At 61.3% G+C, this 18,245-nt stretch overlaps 1 protein-coding gene across 2 annotated transcripts in view; it reads left to right on the forward strand.

Annotated features, from left to right (window-relative positions):
- Positions 1 to 11,061: 11,061 nt before the first annotated feature.
- The window catches only part of AXIN1 (axin 1), a 55,444-nt gene continuing 48,260 nt past the window's right edge, over positions 11,062 to 18,245 (forward strand). Inside the window, exons 1-2 of one of the 2 annotated variants that reach the window (XM_045993147.1) lie at positions 11,062 to 11,108; positions 14,770 to 15,715. In XM_045993147.1, the coding sequence (XP_045849103.1) occupies positions 14,853 to 15,715 (863 nt within the window). In that variant the 5' untranslated portion in view covers positions 11,062 to 11,108; positions 14,770 to 14,852. Of the gene's footprint in view, positions 11,109 to 14,769; positions 15,716 to 18,245 lie in introns of those variants that run through there. The other variant, XM_045993148.1, reaches the window with a different exon arrangement.

Consider the following 18,245-nt stretch of genomic DNA (forward strand, 5'->3'; position numbering starts at 1 on the left):
GAAGTGAAGACATCTGGGCGGTGTTCATGGAGGTGGAGGCCAGAGGGAGCCTGTGGCTGGCCAGTGAGCACAGCGGCAGGGGAGCCCTGGAGACCCCACAGCATAGGGGCATCATTGAGGGGCAGGGTCCCTCCTCTGGGGAGCGACCCTGAGATCTCTGGGCGAAGCTGGGAAATGCCCTCATCAGTCCCGACCCCTCTGGAGCGCACCTTTGGACCCCTTGTCTTGATGCGCACGATCGTTTCTTCATGGGGTGCCCCAACATTGGGAATAGATTTTAGTTTATTTTTTTTTTTAAGATTTTATTTATTTATTTGATAGACAGAGATCACAAGTAGGCAGAGGCAGGCAGAGAGAGAGGGGGAAGCAGGCTCCCGGCTGAGCAGAGTCCGATGCGGGACTTGATCCCAGGACCCTGAGATCATGACCCGAGCCGAAGGCAGAGGCTTTAACCCACTGAGCCCCCCAGGTGCCCCCAGATTTTAATTTTTAAAAATTCTACCAAAAGCTGCTAGCACCCAGCCCATCCCGGCCCCAGCCCTGGCTGGCCTGACCACAGCTGCTGGCACGGCTACCACTGGAGGTCTGGACTGGCCGGCCCTCGAGTGCCCACTTGATCCCACCTGATGTTTCCCATCCTCAGCCCCGAACTGAAGTAAACGGATCCCTTTCTAGCACGGCCTGTGCCCCCTGTTCTCTGGCCGTGGTTCTCAGTCACACCTTGCTCCACAGCTCGCTCTTGCCCCCGCCCAGGCTACAGGTCCAGGTGGGGGAGCTCCTATCGGGACTTGCCGTGTCTGTGTGCCCGCCGGTAGCCGAAGGGGCCTGTGGCTGGAGCAGGGTGGGGACTAGGCTGCCTGTGGGCCGTGTCGGGGGAGGGTGGACTCTGGCCTTGGTCTCCCTGTCACCACTGGAGGGCCATGCAAGAGTGTTGAAAGCACAGGCCCAGCCGAAGTGGGGTTGCCACACTTGGGGTCAGCAGAAGGAAGGTCTCAGGGTTGCAGGTCTGCTCTCCCTGGGGCACGGGGGTTACTGCAAGCCCAGCCCAGACCGGCCCCAGGGCTGCTGGTCAGTAGAAGGAGCATGGTGCGGTCTCAGCGGGTCACTTCCATTCCTGTAACCTGCGTCGGTCTGGTTGTGGCCTTGGCCCTTTGTTGGCAGAGTCAGTCTCCGTTTGGTCAAATCCTCACAAAGATCCTCTATCCAGGAAAGGCCAAGCTGTGAGTGACGGACTTCCCTCCCCCCCAACCCAAATAGAACTCCCGGGCCCGGGCAGGTGCCTGACAGGCAGAAGCTGCCAGGTGGTTCCCCTTACAGAAGGCGGGGAAGCCCGCACACGCCGCACAGCGACCGGCAGCTGGGCGGTGGGAGGCCACCAGGCCACGTGTCCCCTCCGGTTTCACCTTCCTTGTTCCTGCTGCCCGCAGGCCGTGCCTCCACTAGTCTGCCGAGAGTCTCCAGTCCCCTCACTGAGGCCCTGCAGCCCCTCGGGCCTCTAGATTGGGGTGGCTAGTTGTACTGATCACCATCAAGCCCACAGAAGTCCGGACTGCGCTGCGCTGGCCCTGGGGGGGCAGATAGGCTGGGCTCCGTCCCTCCTCAGCCCTCCCTTGGGCAACGCCCTTGCTCGTGTTTCAGTGACTGCCCAGCCAGTCTGTGAGGGCTGACCATCACTAGCTATGGACGGAGTAGTCCCTTGGGACCTGTGCAGCAGAGGTCCCTGGCAAGTGACCGTCAACACCATGGGGTCCTGAGGCCCAGGAAGAACACCTGAGGTCAGGAAGGGCGTGGCCCAGCCTGTGGCTCTGTGCCCGGCCCCTCACCTTGAGGGTCTTGCCTGAGTCCCACGCAGGTGTACGTCGGCCTGCAGGGTGGGGGTGTGGAGAGGACAGGCACGTGCACAGCTTCTCCCTGCTAGGAGCCCGGAAGAGCTCTTGACCCACGTGCGCTGTCTTTATCCCTCTGGAGCCCGTGCTCTGGATGCCCTTCCGCCCCCACCAGCCGCCTGCCCCCAAGTGGGAGCCTGGGTCCCAGGACTGGCTAAGCAGCATCAGCCCGACGCCCTCGGGCCCCCTCTGCCACAGCACGCCAGAGCCCTTCCCTGAACCCCAGAATGCGGCTCCCAGTGCTGGACCCTCCAGCAACGCCAACTCCGGTGGACCCAGACCTATGTCCCCACCCACACCTTGTCCCTGGACAAGACCTGTCTGCTGGTGGTGTCCAGCTGGGGCGGGGGAGGCCCTTGAAGCTGGGGGCTCACTTGTGACTGAGCAAGTGGGGGTGAGGCCAAGCCAGTATGGAGAAGTCTGGGGTCAGGTGCCTGGGCTGGCTGAGCAGCTTCGGGGCCGTCTAGCTCTGGGCCCCGCCTGGGCCCCCCTGAGCCCATTTCCCTTGGACGTACAACCACTACGGACCTGTGTTCCAGATTCCGTTTCCCAGGTCCCTCTGACCTTGGCAGCGGCTTCCTCAGCAGCCCCTGGGCACCTGTCGCCGTGGCCTCTTCCCAAAGTCCTGGGGCTCATGAGTCCTCACAGGCCCGTGACTGTTGCTCACTTGTTTTCTCCAGCAAGCATGGGCTGGACCTGGTCCAGGAAGTGGGATGTGGCTTCCCAGGGCTCTCAAGTAGATGTCTCGTGGGGGCCTTGATGGTGTTTGTGCTGAACCGAGGATGTGTGGACTGTCTCAAGACAGGGGTGGGGTGGCTCCGAGGTGGTCCATCCTCAGGGAGATCCTTTGTTGAACCTTTGATGAGAAGCACTGGTCTTGAGACATCCAGGAAACCCTTACCAAGGGGCTGATCGTGGAGAGACCCAGGGGGTTCAGGCCAAGGGAAGAGGAGGTACAAAGTCACGGGTGTGTGGTTAGTTTCTGCAGGGTTGGGGAGTGCTTGGTGTGACTGAGGTTCCGGAGTCCCACCGGGTTGGGGACACAGGGTCTGTGAAGCAACAGGGCTGGCCAGGCTGGGGCCTCTGAAGGCTCTTGAGAGGGGACAGGTTGAGCCTGTCTTTGTGTTCACTAGGTTGGTGAGAGTGGAGGAGGGATTGGCAGGCAGAGAAAAAGCTGGCAGGCCCCTTGGGGGTCTCAGGTGGATTGAGAGCTTGGCTCTGTGTCCCTGAGTATGATGAGTTCCCCCTGCCCTTTCTCGAACGGCCCTCACCTATTATTTTCTCACGAGAGGGCCTGGGCTTCAGCCCCTGGGGCAAGCCTGACCTGAAATCCTCCTCGAAGTACAGGCTGCAAAGACATTGTTCCTGCTTCCAGCAGGTGGTCAGGCAGGACACAGAGTGGGCTGGGACATGTCCCGAGAGGGACCTGGGCCCTTCACACTGGATGTACATGAAACACACACACTCCACAGCTGGTGCAGGAACAGGGTCCTGTGATGCCCGACCCGACACTCGGAGGGGACCCAGTGTGTGGGCCCTCGGCGGTACTGCCTGCTCCCTCAGCAGTCAGGAGTGGCTCAGGGGGTGGCGGTGTCTAAAGGGGCTGGTTGCCATGGCTACCATAGGGTTCTGAGGCCGTCATCTGGTCCCTGCCTCAGCCAATCGGCGGTGGGAGCCCGAGCTGCAGCCCAGAGTCACACTTCTTCCTCCCAGCCACACAGTGGCCAAGAGCAGGGACCCGCGTCCTGGAGTGACTGAAAGTGCTCAGACAGACGGCCAAGCCCATCATGGCGGACCGCGGGATGGTGGGGCGCGAGCAGGCACACGGAGCCAGGCAGGTGAGGTAAGCCGGGCGGGCTGACAGATGGACAGATGAGCGGGCGGACAGGTGGATGTGCTCCCTGCTGCCCATTGTTCTTAAGGCTGGGGCCCTGCCCTCAGCCCCCCTGCCCTCTGCACCCTCCCGCGCACGCTCGCACCCATGTCCGCACCCGACCCTCAGCCTGGGACCCTCTCCCCAGACGGCCCAAACAAGGGTCACGGGGAGAGAGACAAAGGGAACCGCGCGAGGCAGGATGAATCCCACCGCACCGTCGGTCCCGAAAACCGTGCTCCCGTGTCTTTCACTCGGATTTCCCCTGGAGACGGCATCAAAGACCCCCAGCCGGCCAGGCGCTCGGCGAGCTGGCCACCTGGCCCCCGGCCCGGCCCCACAGGCCTGGGCTACAGGCCATGTCAAGTCAGAGCCGTTTAGGGAGTATTTTTTTTTTTAAAGGCAAGAAAAATGTGAGAAAGGAAAAAAATGTCCACCTGTACCGGGGAGCGGCCAGACCGAGATGGATCAGAGGTGCCAAATCCCGTTACTCGGGAGGTTAGCGGACAGGCCCCGAAAAGCCAGCTGCGATGAGGGGCTCGTAAATGGAGTGTCCTTTGGAGATCAAAGGGGACATGCTTGTGAGTGTGTGTGTGTGTGTGTGTCCGTGTGAGTGCGTGCGTGTGCAGGAACGTGCACCGCGGGGCCGCACTAGTGGGCCGTGTGCTGCAGCGCGGTGGAGAAGCCTGGCGAGTCACCCACCCGCCACGGCCACCCTCCATGTTGCTCCCGTCCTTGCTGCTGCGTGCCAGTGTGGGTGTGCCCGCGGGGGGCAGCTGAGTGTCGCCAGGCCCGGTCCCCGCTGCCCACGCCTGGCCTTGGGCACTGGGCCCTCGGGAAGTCGGTCCCGGCTGGGCCTTTTTCCCCCACCCGGGTCTCTTCTACCCTCCCCTACAATCTGGTGTCGCCTCCAAGTTTGGCCCAAATGGGCCTGGCCAGAGCACAGGCCTGGCCACGGGCAGAGTGGAGGGTGAGGACAGGCAGCCGCCGGCCCTCATCACCCCGACCGCTGTCCCGTTGCCCGCAGAGGCCGAGAGCTCCCAGATGGCCCGGCGAGCATGTCCCGAGGTTCAAAGCCTCCGTCGGCACGATTGCCGGGTTCTTAGGTAAACTCTGGGAAGCAAATCTTTTAATCCACTGTGGCTAATCCAGTGCACTTTTGTTTGCCACGACAGATTCTGCAGCAACAAAGGGCCGGAGGGACCCCGGCATACATAATCACGTACTTATACGGTGGCTGCAGCGGCTGTGAGGCTCCTAGGCAGCCAAGAGAGACATCTCTGGACAGCACAGTGGGGGGCAGGTGGCCGAGGGGCCGATCTGGTGGGTGTGGGCATGGGCACGGGCAAAGGCAGCCGGCCGGCTTGGGATGACACCTCCCCGGCTCCCCATGACCGAGTCTCCTAGCCACCAGGTCGAGGGGCTGCCTCTGGGCCCCGGGGCTGCACAGGCTCGGGAAGCTAAACGAGGTATGCCAAGTGGAAGGAGAACGAGAGCCAGCAGCCGGCAGAGAGGCACTGAGCTCCTACACTGGGAGGGGCCTTCCGGGATGGGGCTGTCAGGTCAGGGAAGGACGTTCTCCGTGAGGGGCAGCAAAGACAAAGGCGGAAGCTGGCCTCGTGTCGGGGTCGGTACTGCGGCAGGGCAGGTGTGCCCGAGACCCGAAGTCTTGGGAAGTGACCTGAGACCCAAGACCAGAAGAAGGGGAAGTGACCTGAGGCCACCCGGGAAGCTGGACCTTCGGCTGCTGCTTTTCCAGGTGGAGTGAGGCCCCTGAGGTCCCTCCATGCAGGCACTTCCATTCCTGGGAAAACGGTGTCGGGATCGGGGGAGGCCAGCAGGCCCTTCCTTCTGTGACCTGGGCCCCTGCCAGTCCTGGGCTCCCCGCTGAGCCTCAGGCTCCTTGATGGAAGGCGGCCTCCAGGCCTCTGGGGCCAGGGGAGTTGGGTCAGGACCGTCACTTTGCAGAGGAGAGGTGTTAGCCTTGGTACATGTCCCCGGGGAGACAGGAGCTGGGTCAGTCCTGGCCGCACCCTATATCCCTGAGGCTCCTAAGTTGGAGAGGTGCTGGGCTGGTGATGGGTGTGCTGCTCTCCCCTCCTCTCTCCCAGGCCTCTGTGGCTGGCAGGGGCCACCCAGACCTCATTCAAGTACTGCCCTCCAATCGCGAGCCTGCTTACCCATCTCCTAGACGCATCCCCAGGGTCAGCATTCTCCAGAGACGCAGCGTGGGAAGATGTCCTGAGTGACAGGAAGCCCTTAGGACCCTGGGGTGAGGCCCAAGTTGGGATGGGTGTGGACCGCTCCCTGGGGCTCCAGGCCTGCTGCCAGGCCGCCTCTGCGGCAGGGCCTTCTCGCCTAGGCCAGGGGAGAGCGCAGCAACCTGTGACCAGCCCTGAATGCGGCCAACTACGGCTCCTAGGAGCAGGGACAGTCGCTACACGATGACATGCAGCAGCAGGGGAGAAGGTGACAGTCACACCAGGTCTCCCCAGCACTGAGCTGATCCTGGAGCTGGCTCGTCTGAGGGAAAGCCCTGCTCTCATCCTCTGTTGCCCCGGCTTGGCCTCGGGACAGGGTCACTTCCCGGGTGTTTCCCTGAGGCAGTCTGAGCCGAAGGGCTTCGCGAGAACTCCAACTGCCAGCCTGGAGGACACACCTGCCCCAAGGCGTGAAGGGGAAGAGGAGCCAAACACAGGAGGAAAGAGGCAGGGGGACCTGCCTGATGTGTGGTCAGGACCCAGGGAGGCCCCAGCCTGGAGCGTCCACAGGGAGCTGGGCTGGCCCAGGAAGCTCGATTTGGCACCTTCTCACTGGTCCTGGGACCATGGTGGAGCAACACCACCCTTCCTGACTCTGCCCAACAGGTCAGCTCTGTCCTGTCCCCCAGCATCCTCGCCCACCCGTCTTGCTTCCCGGGGTTACTGTGGAGCGACCCCGGAGACATGGTGCAGAGCCTCACGGTTCCCCCGCAGTCACGACAGTCACGTGGGAGCAGCTCATTCCTGAACGCATAAAGGAGGCTTCAGAACCCACCCCTACTCCTTGCACTCCGACAATAACTAGTATTAATACTCTGGAATAGTATTTTTGATTTGTTCTCCTTTTTTTGTATTTTTGTATTCTTGACTTTATATGCACGTTTTCTATATTCACAAGAATGGGCACCCGCTCTGGGTGGTCTCCTGGCTTCCTCCTTGGTGCCCTGTCTCAGGACCCGAGTGTGATGTCTCTACATCCTTTTGGGGGCTTGGGATGGGGCACCAGCAACACCTGGCCCTCCCCGTCGGGCTCAGAACTGATGGAGAAAGGACACTCCGGGATGAGGAATGGAGCCTGGGGGCTGTGCTGGCGGCCAGGAAGGCGGCTCGCCAGCGTGACCCGTGCTGCGCATCCAAAGCAGAGTCCACACCATACTCGTCAGAACTGGACACGCCTCGCTCCCGCTTCAGGGCCTTGCCTGCCCACCTGCTGCCACCTCTCACCCCTGTAGACAGAGTAGAGGGGGAGGACATGGAGAGCCCAGAAGGGACTTAGCCTGAGACTCTGGTCCCCCTCCAGAAGCCCTAATCGGAATGTTCCTCCTGTCCTCCTCTCCCAGGAAGACAACAGGAAAGTGGCGCCCTTCTCCCATCTCTGCCGCTGGTTCTCATCACCGCACTTCGGGGCCTGCTGGACGTACCTTCTACACCCACCTTGGTGCATCTTGGATGATTTCTTGGAATCACTTTATTTTTAAAAAGATTTTATTTATTTATTTGACAGAGAGAGAGAGAGAGATCACCGGTAGACAGAGAGGCAGGCAGAGAGAGAGGGGGAAGCAGGCTTCTGCTGAGCAGAGAGCCCGACATGGGGCTTGATCCCAGGACCCTGAGATTATGATCTGAGCCGAAGGCAGCGGCTAAACCCACCAAGCCACCCAGGTGCTCCTTGGAATCACTTTTTAAGGGCGGTCTTCCTCAGCCCAGGGGATGAACAGGTTTAAGCCTTCAAAGTTCCCTTTATTTCAAAATGTTCGTTTTGTGTCTACATTGAAGACAATAATTTCATTTCTGCTCTGAAGTTTTTCATGTAGTTTCGGGAAGGCCTGACCACATGCCCTCTACAGTTCATCCCAGCAAAGCCTCTAGTGGCAAACTCCATCACCCCTTTCACTGGGAGGGTGCAAAGAGGGTGCTTCGTCGAGGAACTCACCCGTTCTGAAGTGAGGCTCCTGTGGCTTTTTGTCTGGCTTCATATCTGGGGGGGCTGGCACAGTCCCTGCCAGGTCACCCCTGCTCCCTTGCAGGCCTACTTCTGGCCTCTCTGAGCTCGCTCCTCTGGTCTCGCCCCACTCCCGCCCTGCTCGGACAGCCAGCCCCCCATGCCTGTAGTCGTAACCTGCTCTAGCAGGGCTGCTGCGTCTCCTCCAGGCCTTCTGATTCCCTTCCTGTCCCTGCAGGGCTGGGGCCCCAAGGAGCCAGGGGCCCCAGGGTCCTGTTCTGGTCCCAGGGCCTGGGGACACCTGCCACCATGGGCCCGGAGGAGGATGGACATGGACACAAGCCTGGGAGCCTGGCCTGGCCACGGCGGCAGCTCTGCAGAACCAAGGCAAGCGATGGGGACCCGCGTCTGGGGCTGGGGAGGCGACCTGACAGCCAACGGCTGGGAGTTATTGCCGTCTGTTCAGTCCACCTAAGACTCCCACACCCCACACAGACCCTGTTATGCCTGAAGGCCGCGCACTGCATCTCATCTCCGCTAAGACGCCCAGGCTGAGTGGGGTTGGGAGGGGAGGAGCAGCCCTGTGGGGCCTCGGGCCCTCCCAGCTAGATGCTGGGGAGAGTGGCCCCTACTGGTGAGACCCTCGTGGGGCCAGTGTGGGTTCAGTGGTGTAGCTCCTCACCGACAGCGCCAGCCCCTGCCCAGCCTGCCCTGAGGCATGGTGGTGGCCCTGGGAGGCCTGGGCCCTTAGTAGGCTGGGGATGCTTCCCTGGGGGTCCTCATCCCTCGCTGCCCCCCATGCCTACAGAACCCTGGGTGTGGATGCTGTGTGGAGCCCCGAGAGAGGCAGGCTGGCATGCCTCCACACCTGCTCATCCCGGGCAGGCGCCATCCGCTGGCAGCTGGTTGGGAGGTTGTGGACGTCTCGCGGAGCCCTGAGCCAGGACTCCTGCACTGCTGTGATTATGAAAGAGAAGGATGGGTAGTGAGGGCGAGCCGTGTCCGGGAGTTGATGTGGTGGCTGACACCCATCCCCTGGGGGCTGCTGGGAGCACTTCTTGAGGTGCCGGGCCCAGCATGGTCTGCGGAGCACAGGGTATGGGCGGCCAGGGATGGCGGGTGCCAGAAGCAATTCCTTGGGGGCAGTGATAAATGTCTGATGCCCACATCCTTCCCTCAGGGAGGGGCCAGTGGAGGTGGCAACGGGGAGTTGGCCAGCGGGGCTTGCAGGGTGGGCAGGAGCTGCTCTGGGGAGAGTGATGAGGGAAGTGTGGTGGGCACAGGAAAGCCTTGCTCTCAGGCGGGCCCGTGCCAGTTGACCTGAAGGCAGTGGTAGGAAGGAGCGCCCTTAGCCAGACTCTGGCTGGCGCCGGGGAGAAACGGAGCAGGCACGCCCAGCGGGGTGGAGCCCCAGGCCACAGCTCTCTGGAGGTGGGGGCTCCTGCCCAAGTGACAGCCGGTATTTACTGGAGGCCCGTTGCCTACTGTGTGCCCCGCTCTTGAGTCCAGACCTCCTGGGGACCGAGGGACGGTGGAGCCCCAGCCCACCTTCTCATGGTCCGGGCCAGCCCGGGGGAGGGGGGCGCTGGCGGAGAGAGGGGCTGGACGTTACCGGAGGCTCAGCGCCAAGTCAGCCTGGCTCTGCCCTGCGACCATGCGACTCCTGCACAGCTGCCTCCTTCAACGTCATGGGCGGCTGTCGGCTGTGCTACGGAGGGGTCCTTCCGTGGACCGCCGGCCCGGCAGGTCCCAAGCGAGGTCTCCAGTCCCTCTGGCCATTCCGCCCGCCCGTGCACATGCTGCTCCCTCGGAAGGGGTGGGAGGCCAGCTGGGTCCGGGCTGGGCCTGTTGGCGCCGACCTTGGGAGCCCTGGGGCGTTGGACACCGGTGTAGGTCGCAGAAAGGGGCTGCAATGTGGCGTGCGCCTCGCAGTGCCTATATAAAGGGGCCGCCTGGCCGCTCGGTGCACCGGACCAGGTCTTCCTAGTGCCACAGTCTCAGAGACCCTCGCAAGGGGTGTCTCCGCCCGCCACAGCCCAGGCCTAAGGCTCAACCCCCGGAGTCGACCCCCGGGCTCCCGCCCTGCCCCACGCCCCAGGCACTGCTCCTCATCTGCAAGTTGACCACGCCCACTCCGCTGGGCCCGCCCCACGCTTGAGGCCCGCCTTGCCGTTCTTGGCTCCGCCTCCGCGCTCAGGGCCCACCCCTACGCCCAGGCCCGGGCTCCACGCCCTCCGCCCTTCCTAGAGCTCGGGCTTCCGGTCTCGGCCCTGCCCCTCTCTCGGCCCCGCCCCTCGCTCCCCGCCCCCTCTCGGCCCACCCCGCGCTTCCCGTACGGCTCCTCCGCTCCGACCCCGCCCTACGTTCCGGGTACGTCCGTCTTCCCGGCCCCGCCCCACGCTCTTGGCTGCGCCCTGCGTTCCCGGTCCGCCCCACGTCTGTGTCCCACCCACACGCTCCGAGTCCCGCCTCAGGCTCCGGGATCCGCTCCGCAACTCAGCCCGCCCCAAGGCCCTGCCCCGCCTCACGCTCTCGCCCTGCCGCTCGCCTGAGGTGGCGGTTCCTGTTCCGGCCCCGCCCCGCGGGCTCAGAGGCGCCTGCGTCCGGGCCCAGCCCCACACTCCGGGCCCCGCCCCACGTTTTCGGCCTCGCCCCCGCGCGCCGGGCCCCCCCTCACGTTCTCGCGCCCGGGGCCCCGCCCCACGTTCTCGGCCGCGCCCCCGCTGTCCGGGCCCCGCCCCCACGTTCTCGGCCGCGCCCCCACGCTCCGGGCCCCGCCCCACGCTCCGGCCCCGCCCCCGCACTTCCGGGCGGCGCCGGCGGGGGCGCTCCGGCCTGGGCTTCGGCGCTCTGGGCTCGGGCTCCCCGCTCGGGGAAGCGATTGCGGCCGCCGCCGCCGCCGCAGGACCGGCCGGAGTCGGGCCGGAGCCGTGTCCCCCGGTGCAGGCGGGTGAGAGCGGACGGCCGGCCTCGGCGGCTCCCCCGCGGCCTGCCCCGCGCCCGCCTCCGGGCCGCCGCGCCGCCGCTGCGATGGGGGCCGCCCGGGGCCGCGCCCCCGCCCCGTCCCGCCGGCCGCGCCGCCGCTGAGCGCATGGGCCGCGCCGCGCCGCTCCGGGAGCCGGGCCGGGGCCCCGCCGCCGCCGCGGGTGAGTAGCGCGGGCCGGGCGCGCGTTCCTGCGGGGCGCGGGCCTGTGCGGCCGCCCATTGTAGGCCGCGTAGGCCGGGCGGGCCGGGCGCGGGACCCGGAAGAGGGGCTCGGCGGGTGCGGGCTCCGGGGGCGTGCGGGGCGGCGCGGGGCGCGCAGCGGGCGGTGCGGACCGCGGGCTGAGCTGGGGGCTGCGTGGGGCCGGGGGCCGTGAGGGCGGGCGTGCCAGAGCGGGGTTGCGCGCTCGGGCTGGAGACGGCGGGGCCGTGGGCACCCGGGGAAGTCGGGCTTGTCTCCGCAAAGGGCCGCCCTTGCTGTGGGTGCGTGCACGAGTGCGAGGAGGACCCGGGAGCCCGGGAGGGTGTGGGGCGCCCTTCCTGGAGGAGGCTGGCACCCCCGAGCACGCCCATGGGTCTGTGGGCTTGGGGCCCGCCTCGCGGGTGCGTGTGTGCGCGGGGATCCTGGGCAGAGGTGGGCAGCGGCGCATCCCTTCCCCGTCCCTCCAGCCGAAAGTGGGGATGAGGGAGCCTGGAACCCAAGGAGGGCGCTCCCACGGAGACGGTCGGAGCCTGGATCCAGGCTGTGCTTGGGCCTGAGCGGCTCCGCTCTTTCAGGTGGAAGCCTTGTACTCACGGCGCTCTCCGCTGTGCGTCCGACCCACAGGTTGGAATTCAGGCCCGCGTGAAGCCAGAGCTGCAGGGCCGGGGCAGGGGAACTTTCGGCTCAGCGCTGGGGACAGTAGAGGAAACGAACACACATCAGTTTTCCGGGATTTCCCCAGCCCATCTCCACGCCCGCGGAGGAGGAGCTCTTGCGGTGTGTCTGCGGGCTCCTTCCCGCTCGCACGTCGTCCTGGGGTCTGCAGAGCACACATGGCCTAAACCTGACCTCCCGGGCCGTATTTGAGTTTCACTTTTGAGAACTTACATTCAGGGACGAGAGCGGACAGGCATGCAAAATACAGCGTTCCTGTGGGATTTGCAGGGGTGGGGGTGTCCTGGGTTTCTGGCGTCCGAAGAGTGGGCCGCGTTGGTCATTGAGAACTTAGATGGTGAAGGAATGGATTCCACTGTAAAACCGTGCCCTGGTCGCTTTAGAGTTTAGTTAAGGGACAGGAGAACGTCCGTCGTGCTCTGTGACTGCCGCACTCCACGTAAATCAGGAGTTAAAAGTTACGTTTGAGCGAAACGCGTGAACGCGTAAACAGGTGTGGCGTGGAGCTGGCAGCCATGGTACCCAGGGGTTTGCCGCAGCAGTGACTGGAGGAGATTTTAAATGCCTTATCAGGCCTGTAGATAACTTTTATGGAACCCTTTTATGGATGGTGGTTGCAGGCTGTGGGCCAGATCCGGTGCTCGTGGGCATTTGACTCTCCCCGAGTTAACATGAACTGCTTTATGTGTGGTAGGTTCGTGTACACGCTAAACGCTCGGTGGGCCTCGGTGTGGGAGCCCGGAGGCCGCAGGAGTTAGAGCGTGTCCCGATAGCGCCCGTAATCTGGAGAGGCGTTCCCGTGCTTCTGGGGACAGCAGAGGTCTTCCGTCACTTGACAGCCAAAAATAGATGTGAGTTATAAGAACTATGTCTTCTGGGCACTGAAAAATACTTTAAAATGATGAGGGGACTTGCTCACACGTGAATTGAGGTGGCAGATTTAGAGACAGTCCCGGTGTTGTCTTAAAGGGCTAGATGGTGAGTGTTGCCGCTGCTGTTGTAGCTCAGTCGCTCAGCGTCTGTGAGGGGCTGATGTTTGGCATCTGTGACCATTGTCGTTTGCCTTCACGTCCACGAATGCAACGTCTACCGGTTGCAAGACCTCGTGCTAGGTGCTGGGGTCCCGGGAAGGTGTTTCGTCAGGCTGCTGCTGATGATTGATGCAGCAGAGAGCGGCGTCTTGAGAGCAGGTGACAGTGACTTGTCATTAACCTCCCGTTGGAGCACAGTGACTCAGTTCTTCCTCGGGGCTGGTGAAGTAACGAGTGCCTCTGAGGGTAGGGCTCACGGGGCCAGGCGTGGGCCCTCCTTCCTGGGAAGGCGTTATGAGATATCCGTGAGCTGGTGTGGAGCTAAGACACCACAGGTGCTCATTCACGTTGACAGGCTCAAAGAGAGCAGCTTTGCAGTCGAAGTGGTCCCTGACGGCAGGGTGCCTCAGCCCATGCCTCAGCCCATGGGCCTTGACCTTAAGAAGCAGGCTGTTCCTGCCGAGACGACAGCCGACGCAGTGGTTTTCGCTAAAAGTCGTCAGCTGCAGAAATGTCCTTTGGGGCCCATTACTGGGACCGATTCTCTGTGTCTGGTGCTTTTCGCTGCTGGCAGGTGCAGGGTGAGCAGCGTGAGAGTGCAGGGGTGAGAGCAGCTTACATGCAGGCCCTGGCCCGAGTGTGGAGTGGAGGCCAGGGAGAGCTGCCCTTTGTGGTGGTCCCAGGTTTCAGGGCTTTATTTTTCTCCGTCGGGCGTGTTCAGTGCTCCGGGCAGTTGGACCTGACATGTTTTTCTCCAGCGCGTTTCTAGTCAGACCACCTTGATCTTTGGTCCCGGCAGGCTGCCAGGCTGGGTAGTGTCGCTCCGCTGGTGGGCTCTGGGAGCTCCTGTAGGGTAACCGGCAGGGGGGGCCAAGACCGGGAGAGTCCCGATCCAGGATCACGTCCCTTCACCTACGGCAGGCTTGTCGCAGCAGCAGCAGCAGAACCACCAGCCCTGCAGTTCTGACCCTCTACGAGCGCTGGTAGTTTGGTTTTAAGCTTGCAGAGGTAGGTCCTGTGAGCTGTACGCTTCCTTAGCTAGGAGGTGTAAGTGCATTTGGGCTCCAGGTTTCTTTTTCCGTACCTTCTCTGTCCTTCAGAGTGCCGAATTGTCGTTCACCCAGATGGACACTTTGCTTATAAGTCTGGTTGAAGGCAGCATTCTGGTGAAGCATTTTTTAAGATTGTCCTCACTGGGGATGCGAGATGGCCACTGTGTACGTGGGGAGGGGTGTCCTTTGGTCCCCTGGTCGAAGGTGCTGAAGGTGGCCCACAGTTGTTTCTGTAGCGTGTGCTGAGAGTTAAAGGAACAGCTCCTGTGTGTTTGCACCTGTCAGGAGGCACACTGAGCGTGAAGCGATGGGGTAGTCAGAAAACGCGGTGGCTGTCGGGCTCGAGAGTGTGGGGAGCAGGCACGACCACCCGCATGTGGTGTGTGACGTGCCTGCCTTTCCGTATCTGAGTATCACGGCAGCCCTGCCCTCATCCTACGTGGGAGGACCCAGCTCTCATCCAGGCCTACGAGGCCAGGCGGCCTGGGAAGCACATTTCTTCTTCCAGTCCTCCTGCCTCCTGGAAAACTGCAGGGAAGGACTGGCTGTGGCCGAGATGGGAGGTCCCCAGGCTGCTGGTCTCGGTGATGTTCTCACAGAAGGAGACCTGAGGGTAGTGGCCGTCTCCCTGCTCCAGGCACTAATCTTTTAGATCCAGAGGCATTCCTGTAGTTGTAAAAGTTCCCAGAAATTGTTTTCATAACAGCACAAAGCTACGACCAAAGATTGAAACTGTAAACTGAATTTCTGGCTTTGAGTTGGAGCGGGAGGGCGTCATTACGAATCTTGTCTTGAGAAAACCTCTGTGGTCATGTTTCTGTGGACCCACCTTTCCTAATCCTTGTCCTCTTAATGGTTTCAACAGGACAGATTGCTTCCGTGTGGAGCTGTAAGTACTGATGTATTAGGGTGCCGCGCTCATTGTTCCTTGACGCACAGAGTCCCAAAATGAATATCCAAGAACAGGGTTTCCCTTTGGACCTTGGAACAAGTTTCACCGAAGATGCCCCCCGACCCCCAGTGCCTGGCGAGGAGGGTGAACTGGTGTCCACAGACCCCAGGCCCGTCAGCTACAGCTTCTGCTCCGGGAAAGGGGAGACTTCAGCGGCCACTCCGAGGCGCTCGGATTTGGACCTGGGGTACGAGCCTGAGGGCAGCGCCTCACCCACCCCGCCGTACTTGAAGTGGGCCGAGTCGCTGCACTCCTTACTGGATGATCAAGACGGGATAAACCTGTTTCGGACTTTCCTGAAGCAGGAGGACTGTGCCGACCTGCTGGATTTCTGGTTCGCCTGCAGCGGCTTCCGGAAGCTGGAGCCCTGTGACTCGAACGAGGAGAAGAGGCTGAAGCTGGCCAAAGCCATCTACCGCAAGTATATCCTCGACAACACGGGTATCGTGTCCCGGCAGACGAAGCCCGCGACCAAGAGCTTCATTAAAGACTGCATCATGAAGCAGCTGATCGACCCTGCCATGTTTGACCAGGCCCAGACGGAGATCCAGTCCACCATGGAAGAGAACACCTACCCCTCTTTCCTCAAGTCCGATATTTATTTGGAATATACGAGGACCGGCTCGGAGAGCCCGAAGCTCTGTAGTGACCAGAGCTCTGGGTCCGGGACGGGGAAGGGCGTACCCGGATACCTGCCCACCCTGAACGAAGATGAGGAATGGAAGTGTGACCAGGACCCAGATGAAGACAGTGGCAGAGACCCTGCTCCCCCGGGCAGGCTCACACAGAAGCTACTTCTGGAGACGGCCGCCCCGCGGGCCTCCTCAAGTAGACGGTACAGCGAAGGCAGAGAATTCAGGTGAGTCTGATGCAAGGCATCCCTGTCTGTGCTCACGTCCGAGACCTGGAGGACTGGCGAGGGCAGAGTGTCGGGAGGGAGCGGTCTCGTCCCTCCGCCCCCAAGCGGCCGCGCTCCTGCTGCTGGGGTGGGTTGTGCTGTTCGTACCGCTAAGCGACACCTTCCCGCTTGTCGTTAAATGTTGGTCCTGTCTGTGAGCTGAGGACCCTTTCGTTAAGAGCAGCGTGGGATACATGGCCTCGTGTGTCATTAGTTTGGAGGTCTCGGAAGTCCCGACGTCGCCTCCGGCAGTGACGTCTGAACTCGCTTGCGCGGGAGGCGGGCTTACTCCAGCCATGTCATTTTCGGGGCTGATACAGAGGGGAGCTGTATCTGGTGACAGTTTTCTGAGACTCTTCCCGGAGGTGGGGAGGTGTCGGCGGGGAGGCTGCCATGGGACACGTTGTCAGGGCCCTTGGCGGCCTGCTGAGGATGTAGCTCTAGGGGCCGACCTTCTGCCCTCTGCGGAGGGCGCGGAATGCAGCGACAGTGCCCCGTGCGCTGGGCGCGTGGTGTGCTTGTGCGTCCTGTCTCGCTGCAACTCGGGAGGCACCGGCGGGGCTGCCGGGGGCTCGTTCCGCGCGGGCAGCCTGCGTCTTCACTCTCTTTTCTCTGGGTTCTGGGGGTGTACTGGGCACGGGTCGGATCCTCTGGCCGGTGCTAGCAGGTGTTGGCGGGGCACTTCTCTCTTCCACGCGTTTCCCTGTAGCTGCTCCTGGGGACGTCGACCTGTGAAACTGTCAAAGCGGGGAATCGTTTGACCCGCTGACTTAATCGGGAGTCAGAATCCTCTCCTCTCCTCTCCCGTGCTGTGATTAAAACCTGGCTGGTTTCTTCAAGCTTACAGTGGTAGAGAAATTGGCTCCTTGCTAATAAACAGAGGATAAAATATTTTTTTTTTGTAAGACTTTTTATTTATTTGACACAGAGAGCAGAACACAAGCAGGAGCAGAGGCAGAGGGAGAAGCAGGCTTCCCACTGAGTGGGGAGCCTGATGCGGGGCTCGATCCCAGAACCCTGAGATCATGACCTGAGCCGAAGGCAGAGGCCTAACGACTGAGCCACCCAGGCGCCCCCATTTCTAAGGCTTAAGCATCATTTAAATGATTGAATGATTTAAATGTCATGTAAGTGATTCAGGATACACCATTTGTAGTAATTTTTGTGCACCTTTTGCTCACTGTCTTGAGCTAAACACTATTGATATAGCAAACTTCTTAGGGCAGAACTTCCTCTAAATTATTATAAGTAAGGCTACTCACTGATGCAGTTTTAATTTAATTTTACTTTATTTTTTATTTTTTCTAAGATTGTATTTATTTGACAGAGAGAGAGCACGAGCGAGCATATAAGCAGGGGGAGTAGCAAGAGGAGGGAGCAGGCTCCCTGTAGAGCAGAGAGCCCGTTGTGAGACTCGATCCCAGGAGTCTGGGATCGTGACCTGCGCCGAAGGCAGTCACTTAACCAGCTGAGGCCCCCAGGTGCCCCCTGACACAGGTTTTAAAACCCATCCTAAAATGTTTTAATTAGAAGTTTTAAGATGGGGGGCGCCTGGGTGGCTCAGTGGATTAAGCCGCTGCCTTCGGCTCAGGTCATGATCTCAGGGTCCTGGGATCGAGTCCCGCATTGGGCTCTCTGCTCCGCGGGGAGCCTGCTTCCCCCTCTCTCTTTGCCTGCCTCTCTGCCTGCTTGTGATCTCTCTCTGTCAGATAAATAAATAAAATCTTTAAAAAAAAAAAAAGTTTTAAGATGGGATTAAATTGGAGTCCTGGGCTTCAGGGAAACAATTTTGAGCTTCATTCTGCTTGCTTGTTTTCTGCCTGTCCTTTTGTCTTTTTTTTTTTTTTTTTTTAATTTGCTTTTAAGTAGTTTTCTACACCCAGCGTAGGGCTCGAGCATAGAACCCCAAGATTGAGTTGCACACGCGACCACCTGAGCTGGCCAGGACTCAGGGTTTTAAACCTAAAGTCAGAGTCGGGCGGCTCCGTTGGCGGAGCGTGCGACTGTTCATCTCGGTGTTGTGAGTTCGAGCCCCAGTTTGGGTAGAGACGACTTAAGAAAAAAAAAATCCCGAGCCCCATCCTGCACTTTCTTCCGTCCTCAGTCCTCAGCAGCAATTTTGGTTTTTCTTTCTTTGGTTTGTTCTATTTGTAATAAGCAAGTGTTGCTTTTGAATTATTAGACTGTGTTGGCTTCCCTTGTTTAAGTGGGTTGAGGTGTAAGGACCGTGGCCCGTTTTAGTTCTGACCTGTCGTGCAGGGGCCGGTGGCAGAGGGGGCCAGAGCTCGGGCGTCCCGCCTGCGCTTGGACGTTGTTCTGCGCAGTCGCCTGTGGTCCTTCCGTGGGTGGAGGATCTCTGATGTCAGGGTTGTCACTGACGAGCGCTGACGGGCCCTGGCGTCCCGCTCATTCCACTTGTCCTCTGAGGGTGTGTGGTCAGGGTGCAGGAGGCTGAAGTCACAGCAAAGCCCCCCCACCCCCCTCCCGTCCC

Source organism: Meles meles, chromosome 21 (genome assembly GCF_922984935.1).
Source record: "Meles meles chromosome 21, mMelMel3.1 paternal haplotype, whole genome shotgun sequence".
Lineage (NCBI taxonomy): Eukaryota > Metazoa > Chordata > Mammalia > Carnivora > Mustelidae > Meles > Meles meles.